The sequence below is a fragment of the Sciurus carolinensis genome, chromosome 5, assembly GCF_902686445.1.
Source record: "Sciurus carolinensis chromosome 5, mSciCar1.2, whole genome shotgun sequence".
Taxonomy (NCBI): domain Eukaryota; kingdom Metazoa; phylum Chordata; class Mammalia; order Rodentia; family Sciuridae; genus Sciurus; species Sciurus carolinensis.
The window spans coordinates 159,076,129-159,096,917 of NC_062217.1; the positions used below are offsets into that span (position 1 = coordinate 159,076,129).

The 20,789-nt window shown below is 41.0% G+C and overlaps 1 protein-coding gene across 1 annotated transcript in view; it reads left to right on the forward strand.

Moving 5' to 3' along the window:
• LOC124985796 (armadillo repeat-containing protein 7-like) overlaps positions 1-19,206 on the forward strand; it is a 36,252-nt gene extending 17,046 nt beyond the window's left edge. The window contains exon 3 of the mRNA XM_047554402.1: positions 17,826-19,206. Coding sequence (XP_047410358.1) covers positions 17,826-18,408 — 583 coding nt within the window. The 3' untranslated portion in view covers positions 18,409-19,206. The remainder of the gene's footprint in view (positions 1-17,825) is intronic.
• Positions 19,207-20,789: the final 1,583 nt, after the last annotated feature.

Consider the following 20,789-nt stretch of genomic DNA (forward strand, 5'->3'; position numbering starts at 1 on the left):
GTCATATGGTTGTTCCGTTCCTAGTTTTTTGAGGAATCTACATACTTCTTTCCAGAGTAGCTATACTAATTTGCAGTCCCACCAACAATGTATCAATGTTCCTTTTTCTCTATGTCCTTGTTGGCATTTATTATTATTTGTATTTGTATTTTTTTTTTTTGGTGTTTGGTACCAAAGGGCATTTTAATACTAAGCTACATCCCCAGCCCTTTTTATTTATTTATTTTTTATTTCAAGATAGGTTCTCACTAAATTACTTAGGGCCTTGTTAAGTGGCTGAGGCTGGTCTTATCCAAGAACACGAAATGTCTTTCCATCTTCTAAGGTCTTCTTCAATTTCTTTCTTCAATGTTTTATTTATTGTAGAGCTGCTTTACCTCCTTGGTTAGCATTGATTAATTAATGCTAATTTCCAAGTATTTTTTAGGTTATTGTGAATGGAATGAATTTCCTGATTTTTTTTCTCAGTAGAATCAATGTTGAAGTATAGAGGAACTAGTGATTTATGAGTGTTGACCTTGTGTCCTGCTACTTTGGTGAATTCATTTATCAGCTTTAGAGGTCTTTTGGTGAAGATTTTTGGGGTCTTCTAAACATAGAATCATGTCATCAGCAGAGACAGTTTGACCTCTTCTTTTCCTATTTGTATCCCTGTAATTTCCTTCTCTTGCCCAAATGCTCTGGCTACAGTTTCAAGACCTATATTGAACAGAAATGGTGAGGGTAGAATCCATTCCTTGCTCCCGATTTTAGAGGAAATGCTTTCAGTTTTTTTCTATTTGGTATGATGTTGGCTTTGAGGTTGCCATATATGGTCTTTTTAATGTTGAGGTAAGTACTTTTTATCCCTACTTTCTCCAGCATTTAACATTAATGCCACCTGTTTCTTTTTACCTTTCTGTGTGACTACTAGAAAATGTTAACTTGCATATGTGGTACACATTTGTGGTTTGTGTTATATTTCTATTGGACTGTAATGAGCTAGTGGTGTTGAAAGAGGTATAAAATGACTGTAAGTGGATCAAGGACCTAGATATTATACCAGAAACCCTGAACATACTAGAAGAAAAAGTAGGCCCAACACTCCAACATTTTGGCTACAGAACTGACTTCCTTAACAAGACTCCTAAAGTTTAAGAAGTATAATCAATAATCAATAAATGGGATGGCATCAGACTAAAAATCTTCTTTGCAGCATGGTAAACAATCAAGAGCATGAAGAGAGAGCCTACAGAATAGAAAAAAATCTTTGCCACCTGCACCTGAGATAGAGAATTCATTTCTAGGATACATAGAACTCAAAAAACCTAACTTTAAAAAAAACACCAAATAATACAATAAATGGGCAAAGGAACTGAACAAGCACTTCACAGAAGAAATATGAATGGTCCACAAATATATGAAAAAAATGTTCAACATCTCCAGTAATTAGAGAAATGCAACTTAAAGCTATACTGAGATTCTATCTCACTCCAATCAGAAAGGCAATTATCAAGAATATAAGTAACAATAAATGTTGGTGAAGATGTGGAGAAAAAGGTACATTCCTACATTGCTGCAACCACCCTAGAAAGCAGTATGATTTCTCAGAAAGCAGCAGATTTCTCAGAAAACTTGGAAAGGAACCATCATTTGATCCAGTTATCCCACTTCCTGGTATATATCCAAAGGGATTTAAAATCAGCATACTACAGTGATATAGTCACATCAATGTTTATAGCAGCTCATTTTACAATAGGTAAGCTATGTAACCAATCTAGGTGCCTTTCAACAGATGAATAAAGAAAATGTGACATATATACGCAATGGGATATTATGCAGTCATAAAGAAGAATGACTTTATGACATTTGCCAGCAAATGGATGGATCTGTAGACGATCATGCTAAGTGAAATAAGACAGTCCCCAAAATCAAAGATTGGATGTTTTCTTTGGTATGTGAAAGCTAACCCACAAGAAGGGGGAGATGAGGGGAAGAGTAAAAGTTCAGTAGATTAGACAATGGGGAATGGAGGGAAGGGAGAAGAGATAGGCAAAGGAAAGACAGTGAAATGAACCTGACATAATTTTCCCATGTACATATATGAAAACAACAATGAATCCTACTATCATGTACATCCACAAGAATGGGATCTTAACTAGAATAATATGTATTCCATGCTTGTATAGTTATTACATAAAAATGGGTTCTACTGTCATGTATAATTGGAACCAATAAATAATAAAAAGGGGAAAAAGATGACTAAGAGTTGAACCATATGAGAAGGTATCACAGAAGTCAAGACCTGAATTAAGGACTCTGAAAGACCACTCGACTTTGAATGGGTAGTGAAAGCAGGGGTAGATTTTTTAAGTATAAAAACTAGCAAGAAAAGACAGTCTGTTTTCTATTGGGGAATAAAGGAGAGGGCAGCCAAAACTGAACCATAGAGTTTGTTCAGGGTACCTGTACATAAACTGAAACTCTCATTTAGACTGAGGTCTGTGAATAGGAAATAGCTTTTATCAAATTCTTCACTAGGGACCTATTGTAATTCTATTGCAAAAGGAAGTAAACCTTAAGTTTAAATAACTGTGCCATTTGGAGAACTATTATTCTGTGAAAACATTAGGTAAGGCAGTCCTCAGAAATTTGAGACTGTAAATTGCTCATCCTTGAAATTTTCAAGTACATTATCTCTAAATTAAAGGTGGCACTCTAATAAATTAAAGATATTTTATCTCAGGTGAAAGATTTTACTTCTTACTATAAATTCTGGTCCTAAATACCGGCCTGAAATTTGTGCTAAAATTCCCTTTTTGAAAACATTCAGCCAATGTTGTCTGCAGTGGAGATATCATGTTGGTGTATAAATATGAAGTCAAGGCGACACTCTATGGGAAAGTTCGCAGTTTTGGTGGCAAATAGATCTGAGTTGCCATTCTGGTTCTCCCAGTTAATGATTAGTTGCTTAATTGCTCTGGACCTGAATAACCTCATCTGTAAAATGGGGCCAAGGATACCTACCGATTCACCTACTCACAGAGAAGTCGTAAGGTTAAGTGAATAGAGGTAGACAGTACCTTTGGTAGAGCACTGGATTGTTTTGAAAGCTCAAAGAGTGGTAGACATACAAATGTATACAACTGGTGTGAGAACTGCAGGCTTGGTTTTTTAACATCCAAGCACATGCAAAGCTGTCTAAGAGGTTTCCTAGCATCTATAATCAATCTGCTCCTGGCTGTCGCACGCAGTCTTCAGAATGCTCCATTAGTGACAAATGAACTGAGAATACACCATTTGTAAAATAAGCAGAGATTTCCTTTTCTAACTTCCTTAAACAAGATGGGGAGACAGTCTTTCAGACCAAAAGGAATATCTCAAGAGACTGGGCGTATGTTGATTTGATCCCAAGCCTAGACTTCCAGAGCAATACAGCACAGCAAGAAATAGAATCTGGTCATCCTATCACCCATAATGAATCATTTGCTTTCAGCTCTTCACACAAATGCAAACAACCAAGCCAATTTTGGTTAATCACACACTCGTCTCTGAAAGAGTAGACTGTATATTCCTTTTATTTTACAGTACTGATACTTAAGATACACATGAAGGCTTTGAATTTTGTTTGAACCTCATGGGTGAGGACCATCTTACCCATAACTGAATCCCCAACAATTATTAGCTCAAGTGCCAAAAAAAATTTTTTTAAATGAATGAATGAACCAATGGATGAATGACTGGTGCTAAAAGTAACACATTTTTACATGCTTTCATGGTGAATGAGGCCACTCTAGCACAGGGGAGAAGTGTCATACTGCCAAAGCTTCCTTGTGGTGGTTAAACCTGGTTATGAGCCAGCCATGGAGGTATATGCTTGTCATCCCAGCTACTCCAGAGGTGGAAGCAAGGAGAATCACAAGTTCAAGGCCAGCCTGGGCAACTAAGCCATTACCTTGTCTCAAAATAAAAAATAAAAGGGCTGAGGATGTAACTCAGTGGTAGAGTATCTCTGTTCAACCCTGGAAACACACACACACACACACACACACACACACACACACACACACACACAAATACCTAGTTATCGTTGAAAACCCAGAGAGGTCATTTTAAAATTATACATCCCCTTTGCCCTGACTCTAACATTGTACTTCTCAAATGGGGAGCAACCTCTTCCTCCCAGGCATCTCAGAAAATCAAGCCAACTTGGAACTCCCTGGCTCAGGGGAATACCACACTGGGAGAATACCAACCCTGTCACCAGTGAACTTCACTGAAGCCCCCATCGGAATTCTGAAAATCTTCTACACTGGGAGTAAGATAGCGGTGGGCACTTCAACAAGGAAAACAGATTTCAAATATTTTCAAGTAGTGATCACAACTAGTCCTGACCCCCAGAGGATGGGTATGAGTTCTTTCAATTTGTTAGTGATGTCAGTTTTGTTAGATGAATGCACTCAAAACAAAAAGGCAATGATAAATGACGTCAGCTGAGTCACAGGTAGGGCAGGCTTTTCTCTGGTGATTTTTGTGGCCAAGTTAATAAATGGAAAGTGAGACTCATTGGGGAAATTAGAAGCCAGGTTGACAACCGAGATAATTATTCCCCAAATTTGCTTAACCAGGAAGAAAGGAAAATACCAGTATGGAAGGATACCAGGGAGGGCAGGATCTCCAGTCATCATGTCTTTACTGTACAGCAGGGTAGAATTGTGAAAGGGTAGAAGTAAGCGTGCATCTGAGTGGATGCATTATTCCATAAAGCAAGAGGCAAGGTGGGCAGTCAGGCTTCCTGTGGACATCCAGAGACTAATGTGGGGTAGAGGTGTGGGTGCACCCTCCTCCCCTACACGAGATCCACAGTGGATTCTAGCTGCCCTCCCTCACCTCAGGATGGAGTGTTATTGAGCTTATCAGAAACCCAGCCACTGTGAAAGAATCCAAATGTAGGAGGAAAGAGATTCAACAGCCACCAGACAAGTACTTACTCAAAGCTGAGGTGGCTTGGCTTGGGGTCTCACTTCTAAAGGTCTCTTAGATGATAACAACTTGGAAATGGCCAGGGAGAGTTGCCTGGTTGCTAACAAGGATGGCTTTATATTTCTAAGGTGGGGAGCAATGGAAATATCCAATGGCTATCCAATGCACACAGCATCGGAAGATGGCAGGCTGTGTAGGGAGAGTAGCAAGGGTAGTCAGCAGTCGTCAGTCAACCAGGATTTAGGATTTTAACTCCTGCTCTTCCCTGTGTTGGCTGTATGAACTTGGACAAGTGATTTAACCTTTTGAGCCTGTTCCCCTCTTTAAAAGGGAACAAAAAGAGTATCTTACCCATAAGACTGTCATGGAGGTTAAATGAGGTGGTTATGGTAAATCTCATAGCTGAGTGATTCTGGCCTCTCTGCTCAGATCAGGAATGTCCACCATCTGAAAACATGCCTCAATTTCAAGGTGTGTTTTGGATAGGCAAATAAACCACACTTTCTCCAAAGACTGAGTTATCACTTAAGATAGGGTAACGGACTTTCATTCTTATTCTTCAAGGATGAAATGAAGATGCTGACTTCATTGAAACTAGCTAATCACTTTTTTGACCTGAGTTTGGTCACTCATTCTCCAGGGTGTGCACTATGTAGAAGCCAATCATTTGTAGCACCATAAATCAATATCTAATTTGCGTCAAGTATGTCAACAAGTTAACAAAAAGACAGCAAGACTGGTACTTTAGGTACTGGTAGTCTCTCTGGCAGCTAATTTACAAGCCAAATTGAATCATCAGCACCCAATTAAATTCCTCCTGCATCATGGCACAAAATACTCATTTTTATTTTCTTGATAAAGGAGGGGAAATGGGAAAGGATGTGAGAACCATTTCGTTCTCATCCATATATTTCCTCGAATTAGAGTACATTTCACTCTTGAATTCATCTGGTTTCCCAAGTCTAGTGAAGTAAAGAAATGTTATAATTATATTTCCTGGTTGCCTACATATCTATCTCCTTTGCTATAATCTTGGTTACTCATTAAACTCCCACTGACTCCATCAAGGTTAAAAAATTTATCTGCACAGATCTCAATATCCGCTGCAGTCCCCAAGCACCCATGAGCTAGCAGCTTTTGCATTGAATCTCATCCAGAGTAGGGGTTCATCATTTCTGGATGGAACCTGCCAATGAAATATTAAAGTCCTTGTTGTCTCAACCCCCACCAATAGAAATCAACTGTTCTGTCTAGCTGGGACAAAAGGGACAGTTATTCCCCCTGGAAGGAAGGGTGCCAAGTAAGAAGCCATACTGCCCAGCTGCACTTTCCAAAGTTCTACTGTTAGTACCACTGGTTGCCCTTCTCAATGCTGGATGATAGGCCCATGCCCCACTCAGTGAGATGAGTTGAAAGTATCTCCACCTGCACCAGATCCAATCTCATTTGTGCCTGGATTCTGATTCATGGCCACATCTCCTGTGTGCAACCCCACACTTGCTGCTTTAGATGTGAAGTTTAGATGAGTATGCTCCAAGCATAAGTCAATCCCTTTCTTGAGTAAAGTTCCAGATTGCTCCTCCAGTTTCCCCTCTTTGGTCTACCTTGGGGAAGGTTTTGGTTTGGATTCCTTCAAATAAGATCCTGATGCAAGGATGTGGGTGCAAGATCATGTCAGAAAGCACTTTGAGGGAAGGGAAGAAATCCAATGAGAAAGAATGTGTTCATAAATAGGTTCCTTGTACTCAATCCTTCTAGGAATTGTCCAAGAGATGGTGTGGAAACAACTTAAGAGTTGTCCTATGGATGAGTGAAGAAGGTGGGGACCTTTTCCATAAACATCCATTACTTCTTACTGGTTGAGTGCTGCTGGGTATCTGGCTAGCCCTATAGACCCAAAGAAACCTCAGCAGCCATGGAGTATCTGGGCTGATCACCCAGAATGCTAAAGGGATACAGCCAGGTATCAACAGTCTGCAGGGAGGGCATTAATTCCTGCTCAGCATGAGAAAACCTGATTGGTCAGCTGCCAAATCCAACACCAATCAGAGACAATGCTGTGCAGTTTGCATCCCCTTCCAAGAATACCTTAGACAAAAGTACATAGATGAACACACTGAACCAAATGCATGGGCCACCAACCCTCAGTTGAGGGTTGGAGTTTGTCTACCAGGAAGATAGAAAGTGATGATTGCACAATTCCTATTAATTGCTGGGCAGGGTACAGAAATTTACAAAGGTTTAATTCTCATAATTATATTAAGAAAAGACATTTCTAGTACTCTTTTTTTTTTTTTTTTTTGGTAAGACTGCTGAAATTTGGAGAAACTAACCAATTTACCAAAAGTTCACAGTATGTCGTAAAACTGCAGTCCTCCGAAACCCTCCTCCTTTTGCTGCCCCACAAGCTTCTTGTACCTCCTAATGTAGGACAGGCCTACTGGAGGGACCAACCAGATAGTCTGCTGTCTGCAGGGGCTTGAGGGATTTGGGAAGAACAGCTTCCCTCTCCCCTCACATCCCACACCAGACATGCTAAACGTCCCCATTCCTGTACCTTAACTGACACCTAGCATTCCAAAGTCCCACAGTCATCAAATCATTCTCTCGGGCAAGCAGAAAAAGGCCACAAAATAGAGCAAATAAATCTATTAGACACTGAGCTCATCTGGGGCAAGGACCTTGTGAATCATCACTTTACCTCCAGTACCTACTACAGGGCTTGGCATGTTATAAGGCTCTTAGTAGTCAACTGCTGAATAAATGAATAAATATTAGTGTAAATCAATTTAGGACATATATGAAGAATATAAAGACTAAATATAAGAACAGAAAAGAATAAACTATGCAGGAAAAGGGAACTTAGGACTTTTTCTATTTCCTATTAATCCTATTAACCTGGAAAAACACCTTGCCTTTTGTTTCCTTAATCATTATAGTTAATATTTAGAATGCCTTGCTTCTTTTTCAAAGTTTTCTTTCTTATGTTTACCTTTTAAAGCCCTAAAAGGGCTCTGGATTCCCCTCTAACCTCAATATTCAGAGGGAATCGACTTTATCTATTCTGAATTCCATCATGTACTTCATACCTATATACTATTTTTTTATTTTTAAGTTTTTTTATTGATTGTTTCAATTTAGCTATACATGGCAGTAGAATCCATTTTGACATAATTATAAAAGCATGAAATATATCTCATTCTGATTCAGTCCCCAGTACCTCTCCTTCCCTTCCCCTATTTTTACTCTTTGTCCTAACATAGGATGAGATGAGTTATACCAGTGGGGTCTTCAAAATTGGGTGGCTGATCTTTGCTCCAAAAAAAGTTTATGATCAGAAAAAGGTCAGAATTGGTGTTTACTACAGACTATAAAGAATATCATGACACTCAGGAAAACCAGACATCAATCCTAATCTCTGTCTCTGCACCAAAGGACACAGGTTCTACAGTCTCTCAAACCTATGTGAAAACACTCTCCTTCAATTTGAACTTGAAGGCTGTATCGCTCTTTACATGGAGGATTTGGAGGATACTATGGGAATAATAAAATGTTCCAAGTTTCTACTTACTGGATTTGTCTCTGTGTCTTCTAGATTTACCCCCAAACCTTGGCAGCCCAACCCTGCTAGGGGGTGAATTCCAAACTATGACAAATGTATCAAGTGATGTCATTCAAGTCAGCAAGCCCCTGGGAGTCCTTTCTCTTTCTCGGTCACAGCATTACGAGCAATAACATAAAATAATTTTACAAATTAAGAAACTGAACTAGCAAATGACAAAGTAGGGATTTTAACCTGGTCTTTGGGACTCTGAGTTAAGTACTTTTCTACTGCACCAAAATGATAGGCTATGGGAGTGCTCAAAGGTAACTATTTTTTAAATCAGGTAAAGTTCTGACTCACATACAAATGTAAAATAACACATACCAAAGATTTTACTTTCAGTCCAGGTAAGGAGAGAACCAGTAAAGTATTACAACTGACAAAGTAGAAGCTAAAAATCAGACATAAAGAGACATTCAGCAGCACTGAGGTGAACTTTTTTTAACATGCAAGACTGACCTAATCCATAGGAAGGAAATCAAATGCATTTTTGCTGAATAAAATTCACCTGCATTCCTATGATCAAGAACCATTTGTAGCACCATCAGGTTTCTATAGTTTTACGTCTATCTCTGTGGAATAGAGAATAGTGAATATTTGTAAAATAGACAATAAAAGACCCTCTACAATCAGTTAACCCTGGAAGGATCCTCAAGACCACACCTAGGTTTCATCTAAAGGATGTCAAGTAAACTCTTGTTCATTTCAATGTCTTTCATAATTTTTCCTGGAGATAGCATGACACAAGAAGAGACATATGTGAAGTGTTCAGTTGAAAAAACAATCTAAAAACCCTTCCCACATCTTTCCTAGACTCTTATTTCTTACCTTAAAATGGGAGTTAAGAGCCCATCCTAGGACCCGAGGTCAGGGAACTACACTTAAGTGGAACAGAGAAGATGCTCAAGGAAACCCAAGCTGCAGCATTTTTTAACAGAGTAAAATCACAGTGCTCACTTTCCCCACCCTTCCAGAGCTACTGCCAAGGGCTAATCACACAGATAGAAAGGGGACCAAACACCTTGCCAAGGCAGCCTAGCTTGCTGGTGACCATCTCACAGAAGTAGCTCTGGAAAAAACTGAAAATTAACTGAGAATGCTTTCTGAGTACTAGTTAAGAGTTCTGTACTCTCTCCCTTTCCTTTACGAAACACTAGAGGTACTCCTTGGTGGAGGTAGCACTGGTGGAAAGTCAGGAGGAGGAGAGCGAGTGGTTATAGGATCTGGCTTCACACATGACAACACATTGTTCATCTGAAGATGAGGCGTACAAGAGAAAGGAAACCTAACATGGCATCAGGGAAGACTTGGGGTGTAGACTTTCATGACATTATTTAATCTTAATGATACCTGTGCAGACATTAGAGCTGCATATTAAAGAACAGCTAAGAGTTATCCAGGTCAACAAAGTTGGGGAAATACCACTCCCCAGCGAGGGAAACACTCCCACAGCTGCAAATAACTTTGAGTTGCAGCATAGCAACTCCAATTATTCTTCCTGGACTCTGAGGTCTTGAACCTGATTCTCCTCTCTTCAAGTTCTCCTGCAGTTGAATATCTTGTTCACTGCAGAGCCTGGCTTACAGGAGGACTCACGGTGTCTTGGTGGTGTGAACACAGTTGTAGGATGGACAGAGAGGATCCTGGAAAAGAATCCTAAATCTGAAAGTCAGAGAGATTTCCTGGTCAACATAGAGGCAGAAAGCAAGGCTGTTTTGAATGCTCAATCAGACAACATATAAAATCTTTGATCCAGGATTTGGCACTTTCCAAGCCTTTCATGATTGCTAGCTATGAGGCTCTCTACCTTGCTGTTTTTCTGAGAGCTTTTAGCAGCATGATACTTGTGAATGGATCAGATAAGAGGACAATCTGTTTAGAAATCCTTCAGTCTCTTTCCTGTCTTCAAAATCAGAGTCAGGAGCCCATCCCAGGGGTTAGTGAAGTATGTCTAAGTGTAGGAGAGAGGAGATGATGTGGAAATCTTCAGAAACCCAGGGAAAAAAGCTGCAGTAATTTTTAACAGAATAAAATTGCTTTTAGTAGAAAAAAATCCTAGAAGCCTATCTGATTTTATTCAGTATCTACTGGAGCAATCCCAACATTTGATATCAATCAATTATTTAGTAGACCTTACCATCTGCATTGCACAATCAAAAAAGAAAGAAGCAGGTCTGGTTAGTAAGATTAAGCCTTTCACTTCAAAACTTATTTTCATCCATCCGGAAGGTCACCAGTTAATGGCGTTCATTTTTATATTGGGAAACCATTGTAGATGGTTCCACTAATGAGATGCTTTTAAAAACAGCGGTTCAGTGAGACTCATAGTGTCACATAAAGGACTTTTATGAGACTATTGGCTTTCAGCAAATAATCACTTTAATGCTATATCCTAAATGTAATTGTAAACACTCAGGGAGGCTATTTAACCTTAATGATACCTGAGTCGGGGAAAGCAGAAAAAAAATGGTGGCCTCCCCAAAGAGAAGATGAAAGTTGTAATGGGGGAAGCATTGCCTGATAATTAAACATGATGATCAAACAGTCCATTTGGAGGCAAAGGTGATTGAAAATACAGATTTGGGGCTCTCTGTGCTAACTCTTTGACCTCAAACACAAATCTTAACCTCGCTGAGGCTATTTCCTTTTCTATAATATGATAATCATGTTAAGCATCTCTTGAGATAAATGTGAGAATTCACTTAATAATTGTGACAATGGTCACCATGATGACATGCTAGACTCTGAACACACCGTCATGTCTCTTCAAAGGAGTCACAGATCTTCCTTTTCCTGGGTGCAGTGCAGTAAGGAGTCTCTCAGTGAAAGCTATGTTCTCTGCCAGATAATCAATCCCTCATTCAAAGAGCAAACTAGAAAGAAACAAAAATTTTCTCCAGATTTGTATATAGCTATTTTGTTGTAGGTCTGCTCAAATGAGGATTTTGTAAATAATATCTGTAGTTGAAGAGCTCAGACATGAGTCAAAGAGCAGAGAGTTCCCTCCAAAAATATTTCCCTCTCACTTATTTTTCTGCACTCTATGTGAAATAGAGTTTGGAAATTTCCATTATGCCACCTGGAATCTTTTGCCATGGGGAAAAGAAAAGCGTAGCTTATTTGAGATGATGGTGTACGGTCTATGTTTTTGATCAGACAGACTCCAGAGAAGAGTAGCAAAAAACAAAAAAAAAAAATTGGAAATTGTCAAATACCAAGTTCATACACAGCCTTTCAAGATATGTACCCATCCATACAGATGCAAATTCACACACACACCTGCAGACTATAACGTCAATGTCTAACATTACACCCAGGATGAGAGTTATAGGGTGTGTGCGTATGTGTGTGTGTGTGTGTGTGTGTGTGTGAGAGAGAGAGAGAGAGAGAGAGAGAGAGAAATGATGGTGCAGAGGGGCTAATGAAAGGATGTTTACCAAAAAAAAAAAAAAAAAAAAACAAACTTTAAATGAGATTATTCTCACCCCATCTATATTTCAAAGACAATCCCCTGGCAAAATGAGTCATCTCTTCAAAGATATTTTCCATCAAAGAGAATTCTGAGATTACACAAAAGGTTTCACTGTGGAATCCCAAATAGATCAATTAACTACCTTACTAGAACTTAGTAGTCAGCTCTTATCCAATAATTGAGGACCAACTTTGAAAATCAATTTTAAAATCCTATGCATTCTCAAACCAGTAACCCCCTTAGAATTGAACTATGTAAGCCCTTCATTTTACATATGAGGGACCAAAGTCTTATCAGTCAGAATATTGGTGACAGAAACTCCAGCTCAGAGTGGCTTTAATCAAAAAGAAAACTTCTATTAAAGTAACTGAGAAGTTTAGGGGTGATACCTCCTGACGTGGCTATATCAAAGCAGTTATGCAGTTTCATCAGGCATACATCTGTCTCAACCCCTCCTTCTGGGTGTCTCTGTGTTGCCTCAGTTTCAGACAGATTCTCTTGCTGAAGAAACAAAGATGGCTGGCATCTCCAGCTTACATACAGAAAACCTTGAACTCCAACAGAAATAGAGCCTCCACCTTCCAGAACAGCCCTCCCTAGGACTGACCCTTACTGGTCAACCTGCCTCATGTTGCCATGTGCTCATGTACATAGTCTGACACATATCCATGGTCAGACCTGAACCACATTCTAACCCAAAATCATGAGCCAGAGGGGAGGAGGAAATCACCAGAGGAAAACAAGGCTACTCTTACCCTGGAAGAGAGATGAGGAGATATTGGGACAAAATAAATAGATGTTTATTGCAGACATTGAGAGGTGCTATGACTTGCCTAAATTTACACACAGTTAATGGAAGACAGATCTTCTGCACTATTCTATATTGTCTTTTGACTCACTGGGGTCAAAGGAACTATTATTCAGAGGAATCAGGAAATTACTTGTTTTTGATTCAGCAGATTTATATCAGGACACCTGAACAGTGTACAAGTACACACTGTCAACTGAGGAAAAAAGAATGAGAAAAGTTCTTTGTATTCGGCAACACCTTTAAAATCACTATTAATCATGATGGCATCTACATACACTTGAAAAATAGTCTTTCCAGTATGTTCCAGACATTTTGCTTATTCAGTCTAGAGACAATTCTTGGTGCCCACATGAGTTCTTCAGCACCATGCTGAGTTCACAACCCGGAGAAGTATTAAGAATTATTATTTTAATCTATCCCCTAGACATGCCTGAAAATAAAGCCATGTCTTTGGTAAAACTCAAGCACCAATCAATCTCAGAACTTGAGCTGAATGTTGCTGGAAGGGGACAATTGCAACATGGAGAAGGGGGAGGCTACCATTCGGTGGGCATAGCAGGAGCAGAGGACCTCAAGAGACCAGCCTGGTGGAGAAGAGGTGTGGGCTTAGAGGAGCATGGTGGGCTAGATTCTGGGGAACCAGGAAATCAGCTTCTGGCTCCTGTTTCCTGAATGTGTGCCTTAATGCAGCATTCAATGTGAAGGCGGTGAGGATCCTTCAGTTGGCAGATAACGGGATGAACAGAGTGCTAAGTGACAAAGAAATGAAATCTTTGACTTTCTTAGGAAACCTGTTCTCCTGAATCTGAGGTGTTTACAGAATTATAATAAATTCATTTCAGGGTCTCAGTCTTAGAATGAAGATAAGCCATTGCAGGATCCCCTGAATCTCATTTGGAGAATGAGCAGAGAACCAACTCCTTGTTAGCATTTTACACGAAAGTGGAAAAGGAGGACAGGAGTGGGAAATACTGCTCAGAGCAGCAAAGGCTCATGGCCCACTCTTATTTTGCCAGGGTGATTTTCTTGACGGTGTATAATCAAATCAATAAGAATCAGTTATTTAAAAAGGAAGATTACCAAATTGTAAAAATGAGTCCTGACCTCAAGGGCCCTCTGAGATCCTGGGATCATGACTCTATAAGTTAAGTGACCAAAACCAGCTCCAATGCTCTGCTACTCTTTCTCTTGGCCTTCACTAGACTGATGGGCCTGCACTCTTTATTATCAAGAAGGATGGAGTAGGGGAAAGAAACTGAAGTCAGTTCAGAGCTGATGAAGGCGGAGACCACGTTAGATACATCTCATTCATTTTCTCATTTAACTCTTCCAAACACTCTCATGCTAAGGTAACAGACAGGCTTGCAGAGACTAAGCGACTTATTCAAGGACACAAAGCTTGTAGTGGCTGAGTTGAGTCAAATTGAGGTCAAAGTTCATGAATTTCCTAATAAATTACACGATTTTGACAAATCAGTGCATGAGGTAGCAGGAGTAGCCAAACGATTCTGTCTGCCATTACTCTGTGACTATTCAAATGGAAAACACCCAGGGGCCTTGCATAATGAGAGAGCTTTAGGCGCCCACCTCACATTCCTCTAACTGTGGATCATCACCCATCAACATCTTTCTATCCAATTTATTTTGTACTCCCCCCCCCCCACTAATCTCCTGTAATATGGAAAATACAAATGTTTTTAATCTCATTTGGTTCTCACAGAATCTCAAGGAAGTCGGTACCGTTTCCTCTCAATTAACACATGGGAAATCTAAGGAACAAATAAAAGAAGTAACTTCCCCAGAACTATGCCGAAAATGACAGTGGCTTCCGATCCAAGTCTGACTGAGCCCAAGCTCTCCCCGAGTGGCGGCACCTATCTATGCCTAGTGCTTGATGGCACGCTCACCACCAGTCATTTTGCTCAAAAAACACCTGCCGCAGAGAGGTTCAATTAGGCTAGGGAGGCCCTCTGCCAGCTGAGCATTCAGAAGCCTCCTTACTCAATTATCAACTTCCCAAAAGAATGGAGACTCTAACAGGGCTCCTCTCTGGTCAAGGTACCAGCTGCCAAGCAACAGTTGAGTGTTCCCTGCAAGGCTGAGTGTCAATGGAGTTGCCAGGTGTCATTAAACTGTCAAATCCCTTCCTGGAGCCCTAGCAGCCTGACAAGCTAATTGTCAGGTGTTGAAATCAACAAGTTTCAAAAAGGTTTCACAATTAATCTCCCTCTGCCTCTCAAAACATGATTGTTCTTCCTGCGGAAGCTACACCGCTCTGTTTCCACTGCTCAGTCCTCATATGCCCTTGGCGTTGAAGTTCAAGGAGCCACATTGGTGTTAGCATGGCCAGTGCTAAACATAACTATGGAGGAAAACCAGCTGCAAGAAACACAAGTGTTGTCCCTTTCCCAAACAAAGGCGTGTTGAACTATCTGCTGGTTTATCTGCCATGGAACTAAGAACCTCTGTGATTGCTAAAAATAGAGCAGAGAATGAAAAATTAGACCCTCACACATTGTCCCAATTATTCCCAATTCCCTTCCTTGAGTCTGAGTTAGAAATGTTCTTTCTCAGTTATTCTTTAAAAAAAAAAAAACAAAAAATCTTATATTCACAGATAAATGTACAACCTAAAAAACTACTACATTTATTTAAATTAGCACTGTTGTAAATGAACTTTGAAAGAAAAAAGGAGTGTTTTTTTTTTTGTTGTTTTTTTTTAGCTCAATGTAATATAACAAGTGATGATCTGAATGTGAAACAGAAAATGGATTTGTTGACTCCTCTTTTGGTGCTCTCTCCTTTGGGCAACATTGCCCTTCGGGTATTCTCCTGAAAGCTTAGCTGGTGGCCAATCCAAGTTCAGAGAGCTGGGGGCTCAGGGACTGAAGGAAAGAAGAAATACACTTCCAGAGTGAATTCAGAGCTCTTAAAGATCACATCCAGCCTCACGGGTGACTCTCGCAATTCTAACGGACATTTGCAATCTGCATGTCGTATGTCAGGAAAGCCCCCGATAGTAGAAGCACAGCATTCAGCACAATGTCTCTTTGGGACCTGCAAACTAGTTATCCAACAAGGTTCTACAGTGACACTTGCCCATAGAGAAGGATGTACAATTGCCACAGGAAGTCCAAGGAGGGATGGGTGGGGCAGACAGAGAAGAATAGTACCCTAGGGAAAGAAAGTATGTGCTCAAAGAGCATGCAGATTTCAGGAGTTGTACCTTATGTGTGTGGTGTGCTGGAATGGAGGATGATAAAATAAAGATTAGAAATGTGTGTAGAGATGAAATCCTAAGGGATCTTGAACATTATGAGGTATTTGAACATTTTTCTGAAGCAATGAATCAATTTCAACCATTGAAAAACTTTGATATTATTTAAATTGTATTTTAGAAAACTTCCTCTAACCCCCTCCTCTCACTCTGTCCCCTAATCCCCTCCATTACCCAAAAGAACTAAACCAACAGGCTCCAGCAACCCAGCCACGCACTGTTCATAGCAGCACAAGTCACAATTCACAGTAGCCAAACTATGGAACCAACCCAGATGCCCATCAATAGGTGAATGGATCAAGAAAATGTGGGGTGTGTGTGTGTGTGTGTGTGTGTGTAACACAATGGAGTTCTATTCACTCAAAGAGAAGAATTAAATAATGGCATTTCCATCTTGGATGGAAATGGAGAAAATCAAGCTTGGTGAAATAAACCAAACTCAGAAAATCAAGGGTTGAATGTTTTCTCTCACATGTAGAAAATAAAGCACAATTAAGGGAAGGAAGGCAATGGAGAAGGGGAGCTAATGTTATGAAGATACAGAGAAGACTAGTGCAGAAGAAGAGGAGATAGAAGAAGAAAGGGAGAGAAATATGGAGCTAATTCAACAAAACCATGTTATACCATGTTATATACACATATAAATGTACCAAAGGTGATATCTCCTTTATGCATATGTAAAAAGTACCAATCAAAACTTAATCAACTGGGAGTGCGGAGGGCATAAGGGAAGAATGGAGGAACATTGGATTGTGTAGAGGGAAATGAAAGGAAGGGAGGAGGTGTGGAGAAGGAAAGATGGTGGAATGAGACAAGCATCAATACATCAATACCCTGTGTACATGTATGATCACACGAATGGTGTGACTCTACATCGTGTACAACTGGAGAAATGAAAAGTTGTACTCCATTTGTGTACAATGACTCAAAATGCATTCTACTATCATGTATAACTAAATAGAATAAACAATAAAAAAAACTTAATCAATAAAGGAGTGAAAAGAAGATCAGTAGAGTAGAGAGAAAACGGGGAGGAGGGGCAATGGGAACTGAAAGCAAATTCTTTGTATGTATGTCAAAATGAACCCAGATACCATGTATAAATATAAGGCTCTAAATTTAAAAAAACATTTCCCTGAACTCAAACTGGTAGAAATTGTGGGCCTAACACTCTAACACATTGTCACAGGTACCAACTTTCCTTAACAAGACTCCTAAAGTGCAAGAAATAAAACCAGAAATCAATAAGTGGAATGGCATCAAATTAAAAAGCTTCTGTACTACAAAGGAAACAATTAAGAACATGAAAAAAGGAATCTTTGGGATGGGAGAAAATCTTTGCCACCCACTCCTCAGAACATTAATATCCAGAATATATAAAGAACTTAAAAAACTTAGTAACAATAATAATAATAGCCCAATCATTAAATGGGCAACAGAACTAAACTGACATTTCTAAAAAGAAATATAAACAACCAGCAAATATATAAAAAAATGCTCAACATCTTCAGCAATTAAGGAAATCAAATCAAAACTACATTGCAATTTCATCTCACTTCAGTCAGAATGGCAATTATCAAGAATACAAATAGGGAGTCCTGGCCTGTCCTCCTGCAGGTGTTTCCCGCTTCAGTTAGCAGCCGTCTCCTTGTTCCCAGTTTTGATTTTCACACCCAACTTCTCATCCTTCACATCCCAGTTCCATCTTCAAGTTACTGCAGAATCTGAACCCAGGAAAGAAACCCACGTGCTGCCTGTCCACCCGTGGACAGCCAGACGCCAAGGAGCAAGTACTCGCCAACCTTGCCAACTTCGCCTATGACCCCAACAACTACCAGTATCTGCGACAACTTCAAGTCGTGGATTTATTCCTCGATTCTCTGTCGGAAGAGAATGAGACCTTGGTGGAGTTCGCTATTGGGGGCCTCTGCAACCTGTGCTCAGACAGGGCCAACAAGGACCACATTCTGCAAGCAGGCGGCATCCTACTCATCACCAACTGCCTGTCCAGTCCCAATGAGGAGACAGTGTTGTCTGCAGTCACCACACTCATGTATCTGAGCTCACCAGATGCCAGCTCCCACCCTGAGCTGACCTCCACACCTGTGGTCCAGTGCATGCTGCGCTTCTCTCTGTCTGCTAACACAAGGCTCCGGAACCTGGCCCAGATCTTCCTGGAGGACTTCTGCTCCCCAAGTCAGGTGGCTGAAGCCCGCAGCTGGCAGGCTCACTCTGCCATGGGTATCCCACTGCCAAGGACTGAGGCCCCCCAGCAACCCTGACCAGGGTAGCTCCCAGTGCACGGCACTGTTATTGCTGGGGACCGCAGTCCTGGCACGGAAGTAAGGGAGCATATTCTGCCAAAGTGGTGCCTGTTCTACCATCTTAAAGGTAAAGGTTTTCGGCACAACAGGTGTGATGAAAAGGCAAGAGCAGTGAGGACGCCGGACTTTGAGACCCGGAGGAAGTCAAAGCTAGTGCCATCTTCCTGCGCTGACACTCAGCAGACTGGAGATAAGGGACCTATCCCCATGATACCCACCTCCAGGCGCACACCCTCATGTCAGAGCTGGGGCCTCTAAATCAGAGGGCGTGTGGGGAGCAGAGCCGGAATGAAGGCTTAGGAGTGGCGCCTGTGCCTGAGGAAACGAGAGATTAGCCCTTAACCGGAGTGTCTGGAGTAATTCTGAAGTGGACATGAGAAGTCTCATCTGAAAGGACCTCAGAGGGCAGGGGTGTGGCTCAGTGAGAGTGCGCTTGGCATGCACAAGGCCCTGGGTTTCACCCAGCACTGCAAGGAAAAAGAAAAAGAACTTAAGACCCGGGAAGCTGAGGTGTCACACCCCTCCCTCCAGGGCTGTGGAGGACCTCCCCCTCAAGTCTCCAGGCTGGCCATCTGGACACGGTGGACTCTGACCTGTGTAACTCTGTGGCCTGGGATTAACTGTCTCCACAGCCCTTCTGTCTGGAAGGTACCATATAAAGGTTTCAAAGACGAAGATGTGGCCCCGGACCTTGTGATGCAGCCCAGTGACTGTTCACATGGCCAGCAGGCATTAAGACCAAGGCACTGAGGGTGATGTCACAGCAGGATAAAGGCAGGACCCCTGGGAGCTGCTCTTCTCCCCTCACTCCTCCAAAGCCCCCAGCCAAAAGCCTGGCCCTCCTCTGCTGTCACAGGTAGCAGTCAGGGAGGGGAGGCTTGCCCTGAGATGTTCCCTCAGGCCCTTGGATTTCAGGGGCACAAGAGAAAGGATGATGCTCAGGCAGAGAGGAAGAGAGGAGCATGCACCCCACAGTGCTGGTCAACAGAGAGAAGAGTGTGATCCCAGTGGAAAGTTGTGGTTCAAGAAAAATGGAGGGTCCTGGCCTCTCTTAAGGCGTACCCCTTAGATGGCCATAGAAAGGCCGGGCGAGGAATGCTATTCAAGTGGGTGCGGAAGCAGGGGCAGGAGCCACTGGATGGGCAAGGGAGGGAAGTCCCTTCTCACCAGCCCCTGTTCCAGCTGCACCCACCCAGGGCTCCTGCCCCTCTCCTTTCTCAAATAAAGAATTTTAAAAGACAAAAAAAAAAAAAAAAAAGAATACAAATAATAAGAAATCCTAGTAAGTAGGGGAAAATGTATACTCATACATTGCAGGTGGGACTGCAAATTAGTGCAAACACTCTGGAAAGCAGTATGAAAGTCCTCAAAAAACTAGGAATGGAAAAACCATATGACCTAGCTACCCCACTCCTTGGTCTATATCCAAAAGAACTAAAATCAGCATATTATAGGGATGAAGTCACTTCAATGTTTATAGCAGCACAATTCACAATAGCCAAGTTGTGGAACTCGCCCAAGTGTCCATCAATAGATGAATGGGTAAAGAAAATGTGATATATATATACACAAGGAAATACTACTCAGCCATAAAGAAGAACGAAATTGTGGCATTTGCTGGTAAATGGATAGAACTGGAGAACATCATGCTAAGTGAAATAAGCCAGACCCAGAAAGTCAAAGTGCTAATGTTTTTTCTCATATGTAGAAGCTAGTCCAAAATAAGGAAAAAAGAAAAGGAAGGGGGGCAGTGAATTCCATCAAAATAGGACAAAGATCAGCAGAGTAGAGGAGGAGGGAGGAGGGACAGGATAAAGTTAAGGAAAGAATCTGAACTAACTTTCCCATGTACATACATGAATACACCACTATGAATCTCACCATTATGTATATCCACTAGACACTAATGAAAAAAGAAACTGTAAGTGAACAGCAGGAAGATCAGGGGAGTAGAGGGGAGGGAATGAGGGGAGGGAAAGTGGAAGTACTGGGGTCTGAATTAGAGCAAATTATAGCCCATGCATTTACACTATGTCAGACTTAATCCTAATGTATGTATAACTAAAACAGAACTAATAAAAAGATTTTTAAAAGTTCCTCTGATGATAGTAGGCAGAACGGAGTAGGCAAGAATAGAATAGAAAAGCCTTCTAGTACGGTTATTAAAAAACATTCCAGTTTAAAAAAAAATGATGCAAAACTAAAGTATCCATGGCAAGAGATGGAAAGGCAGGGTTGAATTGAGAGATGCTGAAGAGATAGAAGGGTAGGAATTCATGATGCTCTAGAAGTGGGAGTCAAAAAGACCAAAGGCCACTGAGGGACTCCCCAGTTTCTTA